The sequence below is a fragment of the Rhamphochromis longiceps genome, linkage group LG11, assembly GCF_057381845.1.
Source record: "Rhamphochromis longiceps isolate RC_006_pf linkage group LG11, R_longiceps_female_GT1.1, whole genome shotgun sequence".
In the NCBI taxonomy this organism is placed as follows: Eukaryota; Metazoa; Chordata; class Actinopteri; order Cichliformes; family Cichlidae; genus Rhamphochromis; species Rhamphochromis longiceps.
The window spans coordinates 26,496,279-26,510,524 of NC_140567.1; the positions used below are offsets into that span (position 1 = coordinate 26,496,279).

The following is a 14,246-nucleotide window of genomic DNA, read 5'->3' on the forward strand; positions in this document are numbered from 1 at the left end:
CACATCACAACATAGCTCATGAATGGGTGTCCCTGTGACGCATTCTCAGTAGTACATTCATCATGTGTCTTCACTTCTAGTGGGAAAATATTGCTGGGTTTACTTATTCACGTCTTGGTAATCTGATATGGAATGACTTTCATAACGCACTCCTTAAACTGCCTTGTCTTATCTTTGACATCAGTTTCCTGTCAAGACAGAGCTCATCATAGCAGAAAAGGAAAACCACAGAATTAGTTTGGTGAAAATGGAAAGGTTTAAACTGCAACTGTATCAAGATCAACAACCACAAATAACCATGTGCAGAATTAACAGAAGTCTACTGGAGAACATTATCTCTAAAGCATTACATCGATGCAATCGAATTTCACAACTTTCAAATATCACACAATGAAAATAAATATAAACATTTGATATAAGATTTTATGGAAAAAAAAGTTTACACTTGTTTTGACAGCACAGAGTGAATCTGGAGACGTCACATGTGTACACATCTTGTGTTCAACATTTTCACACCCACAACCAAATAACGCTGACAGGAAATGCTAGAAAGTAGCATTCGATAGTCAAGGTGTTAAGCTCAGTTTTCCACCACGACAGACACTTTTGCAAACCAGTTTTTGTCACAAACTATGCTCACGACGCAACACCTGCGTACGGGGTTGTGACAGTAATATTGAGTAATATTTTTCACAGACCCAAGCAGACAGGACACTGGGCAGAGTACAGCACCTCAACTTTAACTATAAGTTATGAAGCTGGATAACATACAGTGCTGATCTTTACAATTATTGATTTTGGTTTATGCCTGCTGTAATAAACTCTGATAATATGAATAAATTCAATAAAGGCAACAGGCAGTGCAGTTGATTTTACTGGAGAACTTTGTTGAACCTTTCTGTTTCTGGTTTCTGCATTGCCCAGTTACTTCTGCATTGATTGTGTAACTTTTTTTTTTATGTTTATCTTCCATTTCTTTTAATCTTCCTCCTTTCATGTTTTGCTGAAGTGTAATAGGAACTCTCACTGAATGTTGTCAGTGCCGCTGTCAGGAACAGAACTTCTCTGCAGGGTAATTTTACTTTTATGGCCACGTAACACTGGAAATGTCAGGTTAGCAAGCAAGAATGGACTGCTTCATGTAACTGAACCGTCCTGCAGAAATGCAGCGATAGACTGCAGAGTTAACATCAGGTGCAGTTTTTTTGCTGTAGTGGTGGAGATCACCATGCAGGTGTTTCGTTTCATTCCAGTAAAGTTGTTTACATTCAAAACACTTTAGAGGTTTGCAAAAAGCAGCTCATTGCGAATGCTTGCATCTATTCCCTGCAAAAACAGCTGAATAAAGTCGTGGGTGGCAAACATAAGGCCCAGGGGCCTGAATCGAACCAGCGAACACTTAAATTTGGCCCACAGGACAGTTTCGGAAAATATCAAAAAGTGCATAGATTTTGAATTTCAACTTTGATACGATTTACAGCTTTTCCTATTGATAAAGACTGGCCACACCCATACTATACCAATGTAATTGCCAAAGAGGTAAACGATTAAACTATTATTAATGAGCCCACATTAAATGAACATATTTAGAATTTATAACATATTTTATAATTACAGGACAGCCTCAGTGAACTATCATAACTTTTTCTGTAATTTTAAACATTTATCATGTTGTTTTACTGGTTCAGCCATTTAAAGTGGATTCAGACCTGCGTGAAAGATACCAGCAATGACTGGCTGGATATTAAAGATCTCTGGTCGACACAACTTTGCATTTCTTTGTTGCAATTAGATGATTTTTTTTCTTATGCAGTGATAGAGCAGATGCTGCTCTATCACTGCATAAGTGATAGACTAGATCAAACACTGATAAGTCCTCTGACTTGCAGCCTGTGGGTGCTTTTCTAGCACATGCACACATGAAACCATGAGGCCAAAATATTCCTTTGGTTACGACTAAACACCTAAACAAGTGTTCATATTATCATCAGGCAATTTTTTATCACAATAACAAACTAAAGCAACACAAAAACACAACAGAAAATGATAAAAATGCTAAACGTAAACACACTCTGTGTCTGATTTGGGTTGACGAGAAACTATGACCTCGGAGTACGTGACGTCGTCAACATACACGCTCTCTCTGAGTTTGTAATTGGTTAAAGGAGAGGCATCTCTGGACGGTTTCACTTTGATGTCAGAGTACACCACATCCTGTGAACACATGTAAGAAAACATGATAATTGCTCTCTTGTAATTAAAAAAAACTATGGCAGGACAACAGCATAAATATAAATTAAATGTATCTGACCAAAACGTATTCATTCAAGTTCAAAAATGGACCCTCAAACCATGGAGCTCACCTGGTCTCTCTCAGTTGCAGATGATTGCGACTCTCTCTCTGGACCAGTCGTATCTGAAAGACATACATGTTTCGTTACAGAAAAATTAAAATAATTTAAGTATTTACAAAACCAATTAGTGGAAATTGTTGTGCATGTTCTTACCAATGACGAAACGAAACCCAGCGGAAGAATGGCGTCTGAGCAAACGAGACAAAAGGGATTTTGGTGATTTAGAAGAGAAGTTTGGTTTTTAGCTACAATTATAAGTTTTGATCAATCTGATGATTATAGTTTAATTGCTGTTTGGTCCGTGAAACAGCAATTAAACAGAAACAGCAAACAGCTTCCCAGAGTCTAAAGTTTCTTAAGTCTTAAAGTCTTGACCATAAAATGGATTTCCTTCCTTTATGGTGAATTTTGGCCACAAAGACGATGGATCCCTCAAATATGATTCAGTCAACAGTAGTCTCTATAATATAAATAACACACGAGAACATACACTCACCTTCTAATGCGGATGAAATAAAGCATGGCCACCATGATCGCTAACAGCAACAAGACAGCAGTCACTATAGCAAGAACTATTCCTGCTGACAATGGTTTCGTTTCTGGCGGAATAAAGTATGATTATAGTCCACAACTCATTAACATCAAACTAACATTAAACCAGCCTACTAACAAAAACTAGCTTTCATGTTTTACAGTATAAACATTTTAACTAAACATGGAAACTTTAATCATGAGTAATATTAGATGTTGGTAAAAATTTCTGATGTTAAAATGAATACGACACAAAAGCAGAAAAAAGTTATTCAAACTGAATGTTTGGTTTGTGTCAGCCAAATTTTGAAGATTGAATTGAATAAATATGACCTCATATATAACATTAAATGTTGTTTTATATCAGTGTATAAAAGCAGTTACAGTCTTACCTCGAACAACAAGTTTGGTGGTTCCTTCAAATGTACCACTGGGAAAAGTGGAAATGCTGCAGATATAGGATCCTGCATCTTTCATTTCTAGAGCCTTAATTATCAACGAATGTTTATCAAACGCCACTCTCTCCTTCAGTGGACTCTCAGAAATATTCACTCCAAACATAGTGTTGAAAACAATGAGAGTGACTTTTCCTGTTCCTTCTTCATCCTGGAGAGCCCACTGAACCTGAGTAACATTGGTATGTGTTGGTCCTTGGATTAACTGACAGCTCAGGGTGACATCATTTCCAATATATCCAGTCACTTCAGGTGAGACTTCGACTCTTTGTGCCACAAAAACTGCCAAAAGGTAAATGACGACAGAAAGATGAGGGGGAAGAGAGACGAAAATAGAAAAGAGATCAGGTTTCAAACTGGTATTTATTCACGATGTTTTCAAGCATTTCTAGCATAGCATGAGTGTTTTAGAAAATCTGGTAAAAACATAAAACTGGGTCTTACCTGGGAAAAATGTAATGTAAATTAGCTGAATCAGCAGGTGAGATCGTCCGTTGCACATTTTCATTGTACACAACAACAGGAACTAACAACACAGAAAAAGAAAACTTACAAATCATACAGGATCTCTGATTAGGTACGTCAGCTTTCAAGATAAACTCAAAGAAACTTACAGAGTTACAAACAGAGGGATCCGTAACCTTTTAGTTCAGTCCAAGGCTAAAACCTGGAGACTAGACTGAAATATTCGACCACTGAAAAAAAGAGTTTGCAAAGAGGAACATAGGCTGATTTAAGTTCTTAACAAAACAAAACGAGACATTTCCCATAAAACCACAGACTCAAAATAACTCTGTTGACTAAGACGCAATGAAACTTGGGGTGGGTTGAAACTTTCCTTTTTTTTAAAAATAAATGTATCTGCCTACAGCTATCCACCAGAAAAATATACATTCAAATAAAAAAAACTTACCCGTTAAGGGGAGAAAGAACGGCACAGCCACGTCAGAAACCAATTTGTCATCCATCAGAACTCTAACTGGAAATGTATTGTGTACCCGAACCATTACACAGTGATCTTTAACTTTGTGATTTTCAGCTCCTGTGTAGTGAGCATGATGTCAGGTTACTCCTCTCTGCCTCCTTTCATGTTCTGCTCAACGGGGACCTCGTGTGGTCAAATTCAGGGTGATCTCAGTTAGATACTGAGCTATGCTGACTTTGTTTTATTGCCACATGAGAAAAATGCTGATAAAATGCTTAAACACATGTGCATTTAGCCAAATCCCAGTTTGAGCCTGTGGGAGCATTTTGAGGATGTAGGGCTCGAACTATTCCATTTTCTATTACATAAATGAAACATTTGCAGGTGTAGAAATGTCCGCGCTTTCATTCCACTTTATTTGAAGGAAGTTAACATCACTTTAACAATAAATATTAACTGCCGGACGTGGTAACATTGGTTGTTTTTTAGGGCACATACATATATGGATTTGCATGTGACAAAAATGGGGGGTATTATACACTTCTGTTTTTTCAGCACACAGAATAGATCTCTGTATTTAACCTTCATGTGGATTGTCCTAACTTTAAAGTTTAAAGGTTGACTTTGCATTGAAAAATGTGTCCATGGGCATATGAACATATTGCATAAAACTACCTTGAGGACTGTATTTTACTACAGAGACTGAAAACAGCAAAAGCCTGACTGTTACTGCTGGTGACAAGGTTTTCAAAACTGTGGATGAAGTGGTTGACATGTCTGCTGTTTGCTTGTGGTTTGATGGGTAGTACATGTCTGTGACTTCAACATCCTCACTTCTGACTGTCAACCTGCTTGCTTGACAAGGTTTAATTAATGATAAGAGAAAGAAAGATTAAAGAAAACACACATGCAACATCAATTCCTGTGGTGACTCATGGACTCAGTGAGTCTATAAATGAGTTTCATGTGTGAGTTCAGACTTACTTTATTTATCTAACTCAGTTATTTACACGGCATTACCATCCGCATGTTGTTCTTCATTCTGCCTGACTATCTGCTCAACTCTAGTGTGGGCAGTGACATATTAAACTGAGCTCTAGGCTCAGACTGGTTTCTTTTTACTGCCACTTGTGATTACGGAAGTTATAAAGATCAGCTGAAATACTACCTCATTTTTGTGTGGCTGCAGCATACTGACTGGCTCAACAACGCAAGCCTAGTTCCCACCGTGGTTTTTAGCTTCTTTAAAACTTTAAATAAGATCCCGAATGATAACAGTAAAAAACAAGAAATTTAGCGCCTCATATCAGTGAGCTCTCATTGGGCCTCCTGAAGAAAGCATCAGCTCAGAGAGGCGCATATCGTTATCTCCACCAGAGTCGAAGGCTACATTAGTCTCAGATGAACAACTGGGTAATCAGGTCATGGATGCAAAGCTTTGTGAGTTTCAAGTTGTTTGAACTCAGCTTGCTTTGCACATGTGAATTAGAAATGTGCTCAGCAAGGTGGAAATAACTGATGCAGGCACAGCTCTGCATCCTGAGCTGTACTCAAGTCAAAGCACACACAATTGTTTCTTATCACAGACAGTGGTCACTGAAAACTCAGTGCTTTGATTTAGTTCAAATATGGACCCAAATGCAAAAAGCTGTATTATAAAAGCTGATATTAAACAAAGGAGAATAATTCAAAAATGCTAGTTACAGGAATACAATTAAATTAAAGTAAATTAAATAAAAAAAATCTTTAGAGGGCTGACTAGGGAAGTGGAGACTGTTGGAAGAATGCACAGGTGCACTCAAGATAATCTCAGGGGGAAGCAAAACTTAAAATGAACCACAAGAGTCAACCAGCTGCTGAAGTAAAATGGGAAATAACTTATTAGACACCTACTAAACACAGAAAGAAGAAACTCACAGTAAAACGTGGCACAGAGATGATTGATTTGGCAGATGCAAAGCCAAAGGGGAATTCTGCCACAGACAGGAACTGAACCTGCAACTTTCTACTTGTTGAGCAATTTTTTAACCACTAAAGCTCTCCACTAGACTGAGAATAAATGGAGAAACCAGAGACTCAATGATTTTAATAACGGATCCAACTTATAACGTATAAGATGCAAGAATAAAAAAAATGGGGAATAAACCTAAAGCGAACCTATACTCAACTAAAAACCAGTGGGTCCCTAATTACTGTAAACATAGTGGTGATGCATTCAAGAAAAAATGAAATCCAAATCAGCACTGGTAATATTTGTGCTGCTGATCAGTTTCTCCCAAAATATTCTCGCAGGTCTTGAGTGAAGCCATGAAACACTGCGACCTGTGGTTTTCCACAGTGGACAGTCAGTGTTGGTTACAATAGAAAAGCATTTATGACCTTACAATTCATTAAATCAGTCAAAACTTTTATTGCATCCAATAGATCACACAACAAGTGTGAGATACAAATCAACACAAGTTGATGATCACTGATCTGATTAAGTAATCCTATCGAGGAGTGATGAGTGGTAGCATCAAAGTATGCTTCTGCGAAATAATGATTTATACAAAGTGGTTGATTTTTTAATTAAGCATCCAGAGTCACTTATCGGGGAAAAGAACCTGAAAGGAAAAACAAAACAGGCTAAATTAATTAAATTACAAAAACAGATAAAGCAATGATACAAAAATACATTGTGCCTTAACAATAAGGCAAACAAATAGAAATAATTTATCTCACTGGTCATATCTCACATGCTCTTTGTCTTATATTAGCCCTTTCAGAGTGAGTGCATAGATGACCAACCCTGAGGATGACCCACAGGGAGCAATGCAGGATGCTTTAGTGAGAAAAGAGAACAACTGCCATCACTACATTGTAAAATATATGAAATGATGACAAAATAAAGGCTGTACTATTATTGAATTAGTGCATTCTTTGGTTTCTTACCTCTCAGATCCAGAACTGTGGAGCTTTCCATCATGGTCACTGCGTTTTTGGCAGTGCAGGTGTAATTTCCAGTGTTTTCTGCCCCTAACCTCTCTATGATATACAATGAGTTATAAACATGCGTCTCATTGCCATTAAACATCCAGCTGAAGTGTGCTGGTGAGACCGAGTCTGCAGTGCACTGCAACATTATACTGTGACCTTGAGGAGCAGCTGAGGGTCCGCTGATTAACAGGTTGTATGGTCCAACTGCACAATTAAAATACAGTGTTAGGGACATTCAGACTATTACTGCTAATATAGCTGTCTTTAAAAAAAGTTAAAGTAAATTAATTTTAACTTGATTTATTCATGTTTTCTTTAATAGAAACACTGTGAATGCACGGTGAATACTCACAGCTGACAGTGAGATTATGGGTCGCAGTCATGGTGCTGACCGGGTTGCTGACTCTACACTGATAGGTGCCGCGGTCAGAAATGTGAACAGGCTGTATGGATGCTGTCTTGTTGTCCAGGGAAAAGCTGACACCGCCACTGGGATTAAGAGGCTGGCCATCTTTTATCCACTCTCTGGAGCTGATGGAGCCAGAGGCCTCACAGGTGAGGTTGGTGGAGCTTTCATCTTCTTATCAGGATGGCTGTGGGGCTGCGGATGGTGGCTCCAGACGATAAAAAGTGTCAACTTTGGGTGAAATGATGGAAAAAGAAGCAACACAGTTTGTGTGAAACATATATGTGTCACTTTAAGTAACATTTTGTGTGACAGTAACTTTAAAATGACATAAATCTATCAAACAGCTTCACCTTCATGATTTCATTGGGTCATAATTCATTAATTATGTTCCAATTTCAGATAGATTTTTAACTGTCTAACATTTAAAATGGTAGATATTTATTTTTCTGTTTGAATTTCTATTATTTTTTATTATTAAAGTGTACAAGTATGAATATCGTGGTGGTAGAGTGTAATTGAACTGCATCCTGTAAATCCAGTGCAATCTAACAACAACCCAAACTTTAATTTATATGTTAGTCCACTGGGACCCTGTTTCACACACTTTCCCTCTCAGTATAAGCACACACTCTGTTTTCCTTGTCATGTTTGTTTTATGAATGTGTTATCAAAAGGAAATTCAAAAGGAGTTTTGCATATTTGACTATCATTAGGCATGTACTCGTATAGGGCACACAAGGTTTGGTGCCCTATATAAATGTATAAAGACTAACCCACCATACACAGTCAGATTGGTCCTCCCCTGTTTTGGCAGCCCTGCATCTGGTGTGATGGTGATAGTGTACTCCACGCTGTCCTCCAGTGCCAGGTTTCTGAGCTCCAGGGACCCCGTGGCTCGGTCTAATGAGATCCTGCCGGCATATCCAGGATCAGTGATGTTGATGCTGGTGGAAATGATGATGTTCACCCCATTGAATCTCCAGCTTACTGAGAGGAATGGTTTCTCTGGAGGTCTGAGAGTGGTGGTGAACTTCACTGTGCCTGCTACAGCTCCACTCAGGGGTCCAGTGGGTAATATACCCTCACCTACACACATACCTGATTAACACAAAAAAAAATTACAGAAGACTGAAAAAAAAAATCCCCATTCCTTTATTTCTGTCTACACATCAGGTGAATTTAGCCTACCTGATAAACGAAGCATAACTGCAGTCCATGGGATGGTCTTGTCCAATACTGACTTTTCTGACATTGTCTCTCTGCCTTCTGAAATCAAAAACAGAAAGAGTCTCAGGAGCTCTTGCTCTTTTATTGACCCACATCACAGGACCCTCTACAGCCCCCCCCCACTCAGTAAGGAAAACCACTAAGATCCTTTGTGAAGCTGTTTTGTTGTGTGTACATACATACAGAAATAGAATTTGGAAAAAAAAAAAAACAGGATTTAATCTGAACAGGAAAAAAAACAAAACACGATCAAGCTTCTGACAGACCATATAAAATGCACCTTATTCAAGTATAGATGGATAAACTAATTTTTCACAAGTTTTCTCCAAATGTTTTAGCCTTAGACAACAAAATAAATAAAAAAAATGGTAGGGGGCATATCCTGCCGGCATATTCAGGATCGGCTTCTGTACTAAAATAAAACAACTTTAAAATGTAATGACTGCATTCCCTTCCTAGTTCTTTTATTTCTTCTAAAGCAAAGTATTTGTGAATTATTTTTTAAACATATATAAACATCTGAAGAAGGTTTATGAGTCATGATGCTGGTGGTGCCTTTTATGTTAACGGAGAGTTTTATGTGCTCCCCGCTAAGTGGGTTTGGGTCTCTTTTTGATGCAACTGCAGTGATCCATAGCTTTCCTTGCAGAGGAGGATCAAAGAGGAGACACTCAGACTCCTTCAGACAGCCTTACAAACAAATCATTTCCTTCAGTGCTTCCAGAATGAATGATTTATTAAAAGAAATAAAGATCTTATGTAATGTGTAAATATGTTCCTTTGTAATCATTCATGCACAATGAAGTATTGTTCGACTTGTATGACTGCCCTAATGCTGTGAGGCACCCATCAGATCAGCTGAAGAGATAAATGATTGACAGTGTGTCACAGTATAGTTCCTGAAAACAGAATTATAATGTGTTTTTGTGAGTGGGCATTGCATTGTAAATATGATATTATACGGTAAACTGGGTGTGTTAGGGATTTAAATAACTGTAGCAACATTTCTATTGTGACCTGCAGTAAAAACTATATTTTGTTACACAGGTAAATTAGTTTTCTTATAGATGCACTGGTGTCATAATGTATTAGAGCACAATTCTTTTTACATTTTGTCAAAAAAACATTTAAAATTACAAAAATTTGTCAATCAAAATAACAGAAGAGAAATGATTTGTCCCACATTTTGTTAGTTTAAATCGCTGTAAATCTGTTATTTTGTTCACATAATTTTATAATAATATATTTGCTCACATAATTTCAAATGTAAGAATAATTGTATTCCATTTTAAGCGTTTTTCATATATCGAGTAATTTTCTTATGTTTTTTATGATTCCTGCATATTTTGTGTGGCTTGATATGCCACAATAATATATATCAGACAAAACCTACAGCTTAACAAATTAAGCAAACCTTATGATATAGTAACAGTGAATGAATCTTTTTTTTTTTTTTTTTTTGGGGTTTTTTTTTTTTTGGGGTTTTTTTGGCCTGTCCCGTTTGGCTCTTTTGCCATCAGAATTGTTGTCTAAAGGCAAAGAAAGATGCCCAACGGATTTACTTTACCAAACTGACCATCCCAGCCTTGCCGTAATGGTCCATTTGATTCACCTTTTATTGTTTATTTTATTTTCACTTACTGAATACGGGACAGACTTGACTGGGGGAAAGAAGGGGAGAAAGAAAGAGGGAAAGAGAAACAGCTGAGAAGAGGGACGGGGGAGAAGGGCAAAAGACAAAAACCAACAGAACGGGCAGAGAAAAAAAAATGCATATATCAATCACCTGGATCACCTGCTGAGAAAGAAAAAAGAAAGCAAGCAGAAGAGAACAAGAGTAATAGAATAAACAACATCACAATGATATATGGGAATATGACAGTAAATACTAAATGTTAAACATTATTGTGCAGCACATAAGATCAACAGAACACAGTGTGCTTTGAGGTAGGAGCCAAAAAGGGTGTAGTTTGTGGGTGTGATCACCCGTGTGTACACCTGTGAGCATGGACGCGCTTGTTTTTTGTTTTTTTAAAAGGTTCCTTCATGTAATAATCTGCTAGAGGGTGTGGGGGGGCCACAGCCCCGTCCTCCAGGGCGTGAAGCAGGTGTGGAGGAGATCAAAACTCCAGACATCCAGAGGCCCCCAGAACACAAGAGACCAAGGAAGACCAACAGAGGGGCAGCTGCGCCACTGTCCCGGAAAGAGCTGAGGAGAGTCCCAGATGAGGGCTCACTCAGCAGCCGCGGAGCAGAAGCCAGGGGGAGTTGCAGTGACGCGCCCGTGAGCTCCGCCGGCAGCCAGCTGCGCCTGAGTGACCGAGCCCCAGGCCGAGAGGCCGGGGGCACCCCACCTCCGAAGTGGCCCGAGCGAGCCCCAGGCTCCAGGCCCCGATAAGCAGCCGCCAAGGAGTGAGCCGGTGTGTACCTGGACGCCCATCCCCGGACACAAAGAACCACCAACGCACCGATGTCTGAGGGGGTCCGCCACTGGCAGGGGAAGTGGTGGTAGGGGGAGATAGGCCTCCAAACCTTGGAGGGCCTGAGATGTCCCCAGAGAGGTGGCGCCTGACACCCAACCTGACATATAGACACAGACATACAGGCACACACATATACAAACATCCATTCCCACCCTCATGCTCTCATATGCACTTACTCCACACTCAACCAACGTGGAGACAGACATAAAGAGACGTTGTACACACGATCACACTCCCCAAGCGTACTCTACAAACCGGGTCTAGGTGCCCCCGCCCCTGGAGGGGGGAACTGCACCCAGACCCAGGTGGTGTTTCCCTTTTTCCTGCGGTGGGGGGAGGCAGACCGCCCCGACTCCGCAGCAGCAGGAAGGCTCCACACTCCAGACCGCAGTCGGGCGGCCAACTCCTCCTCCTAGTCCTAGCCCCCCTGCTCCAGCAGGTCGCAGAGAACGGGGGTGAGAGAAGACTCCGAACCTCCCTCCACCCGCTCATTGTAATGTTGATGCATGTGTGTTCTAAGGTGCATTTAAAACCCAGGAGGGCTTGGAATGAATCTTAAGTCTGTTCCATAAAACAAATGCGAATTTGAGACTTTTACCTAAAATGACGCTCTGTGATGTATTTATCCAATTATTTTACTCTGGCTTCAGAGAAATGCTTCTGTATACTGTATGATAAATTAAATTCAGGTGACTCGATGTATTTGAATATAACATATTTAGTTGTTTGGATCACTTTGAGTTTTAAATTAGTCCTCGCCTCTACAACACACGTGCAATTTTTAAGAAGAGGGAAAATAAATAACTCTAATAATAGATATATAAATACCTTCAAAATATGGTGAAAACGTTAAACTATAGAAATGTTTTCATTATGAAATTTGTTAAAGAACAATTATAATATAAGAAAACTGAGATTAGTGACTGTATCAACAACAATGACAACAATAAAAACATTTGTTAAATAATAAGTATTTAGAAGAAAATCTGGATTGAGAGCTTGAAATATTTGCCATCAAAGCACTTCTATCACAAGCTGATGCTGATTCAATGAGAATAACATTAATGTAACATATATTAATATGCCACAACTCTCAGATAAATCAGATTAATCCATTTTCATAATGTTGGTTTGCCATGTTTAAACTGTGAAGGTTCCCTTCAGTGAGTTACCCTCTTATTATCAAAGATCATTTTCTGTTGTTTCATGTGCATTATCAATATATTTGAAAAGTCTAGTAAACGGGATGGTGATTTTCCATCTGGATCTACAAAAAGTACTGGGAACCAGCAATCCTTTCAGCAGCAGGAGGGAGAGAGCTACAGACTGCAAAAAATAACTGTCACTACATTTGCATTGTTTTTCTCCAACACAGTTAGCATTAATTTAGTCAGTATATGCAAGAAACAATGGCAATTTATTTTAAGAATCAACAGGGCAAACAGTTTGGGGACTTCCTGCATAATCTGGAATTTCTTTGACACTTATAATAATATAAAGATATAAGCTAGAATCACTTAATACTTTCAAATTACATCAACTGACTAAAGCTCATTAAATAAAAAGTGAATTTAAGATATGGCACATGAAAAGAGTAAAAGAGATAAGCAGTTTAAGAATATTGTTATTGCTGTATGAGCTTTAAAGATAAGATTAGCTGAGTAACATTCAAAGAAATGCAGAACAACTTGACCTTATGTATGTGGTCATCACCATCTGATGAAGAAGTGACCAATATTGTGAGTATTAATTTGGCTGGAAAGCATTACAATCAGCTTATCACCTTTATCGTTACAGTATCTAACATCAACACTCACAGCTTGTAAAATTAGATAAGGTGATGCTTAAAGAGCTTTGAGGGGAAACAAAAACTCCACAAAGGAGGTCACAAATTGTCTTCTTTGTGTACAATCAACCCCCTCGGTGACTGCATTCACAGAGTCACTCAATTTCCTTTCAAACCAACAGTCAGCCATAAAATGCCGGCTCACTGGGAGGAAATTTCGTCAACAGTGCCTCATCAGTCCTGCAATCAGCCCACTCCACCTCCAGTGTGATCACTGTCAGTGTGACCAGTATCAGTGTGAGTGTGAATGCAAAGCGAAGCCAACACTTCCTCAAGTCGTTTGATCATTGTAGTGTTTCTGAGTCTATAAGATTAATCCATTTAGATTAAACATTTTGACAGCTATGGGATGAATTTCATCTGTGTGGAGTTTGTGCACTGATGTTTGGTCCCCCCCTATGCCTGTGTGGATTCTTTCTGGCTTCCTCCCACAATCCAGACACATGCATGTTAAGATTAAATGGTGGTTTTTAATGGCGATTCACAGCCATAGCTGTAAATGTGAATGGTTGTCTGTCTCTGTATCTTGTAAGCTGTGACAAATTAGTGACATTTCCAGGGTGTACCTCCCCTCTTGCCTCATGATAGCTGGGATATTCTACAGGCAACTGACCCTCAACTGGATACGCAGAAGAAAACTGATAGATGAATGGATCCAACTGCAGGGAAATGTGGTACACAAATTGCTGGTTTGCATCTGCAGATTACAAATATTCTCCCAATAAGCTAAGGCTGCATTAACACGGTCTTTTGTTTTGTTGGCTTTTTGCCTGTTGGATAGTGATGTTAAAGATGGATAGAAAAGTAGGGAGAGAGAAAGATGGGAAAGACACACAGGGATGTGGATTGAGCTTGAACCCAGGACACTGCTCTTCAGCCTCCAGCAGCATGCGGCCTCACGTGGCACCACTGACCTGAAATGGTGCTCAATTTGGTGGCCTTAATACAGGCTGGAAAAAACTTCATACTTGTATTGCTTTTTTTTTGTTTTTTGTTTTTGCCTATTTTCACAAGTAAAGTTAGGTGTATTTATCCCTCTG

General features: G+C 39.0%; 1 protein-coding gene and 1 pseudogene across 2 annotated transcripts; both read right to left on the reverse strand.

The window, feature by feature from the left end:
• Positions 1-2,055: 2,055 nt before the first annotated feature.
• Positions 2,056-3,848, reverse strand: LOC146659349 (nectin-4-like). 2 transcript variants are annotated; one of them, XM_085421856.1, is made up of 6 exons: positions 3,785-3,848; positions 3,278-3,622; positions 2,851-2,953; positions 2,508-2,542; positions 2,364-2,416; positions 2,056-2,214 (listed from the first exon to the last, which is right to left on the reverse strand). In XM_085421856.1, exons 1-6 carry the CDS (start codon positions 3,846-3,848, stop codon positions 2,056-2,058), a joined length of 759 nt encoding a protein of 252 aa, XP_085277982.1. The 2 variants fall into 2 exon arrangements, with proteins under 2 accessions (XP_085277982.1, XP_085277983.1); XM_085421857.1 differs by lacking the exon at positions 2,364-2,416 and having other exon boundaries at positions 2,056-2,246.
• A 3,164-nt stretch (positions 3,849-7,012) lies between these two features.
• On the reverse strand, positions 7,013-8,902 carry LOC146659350 (cell adhesion molecule CEACAM1-like; annotated as a pseudogene).
• Positions 8,903-14,246: the final 5,344 nt, after the last annotated feature.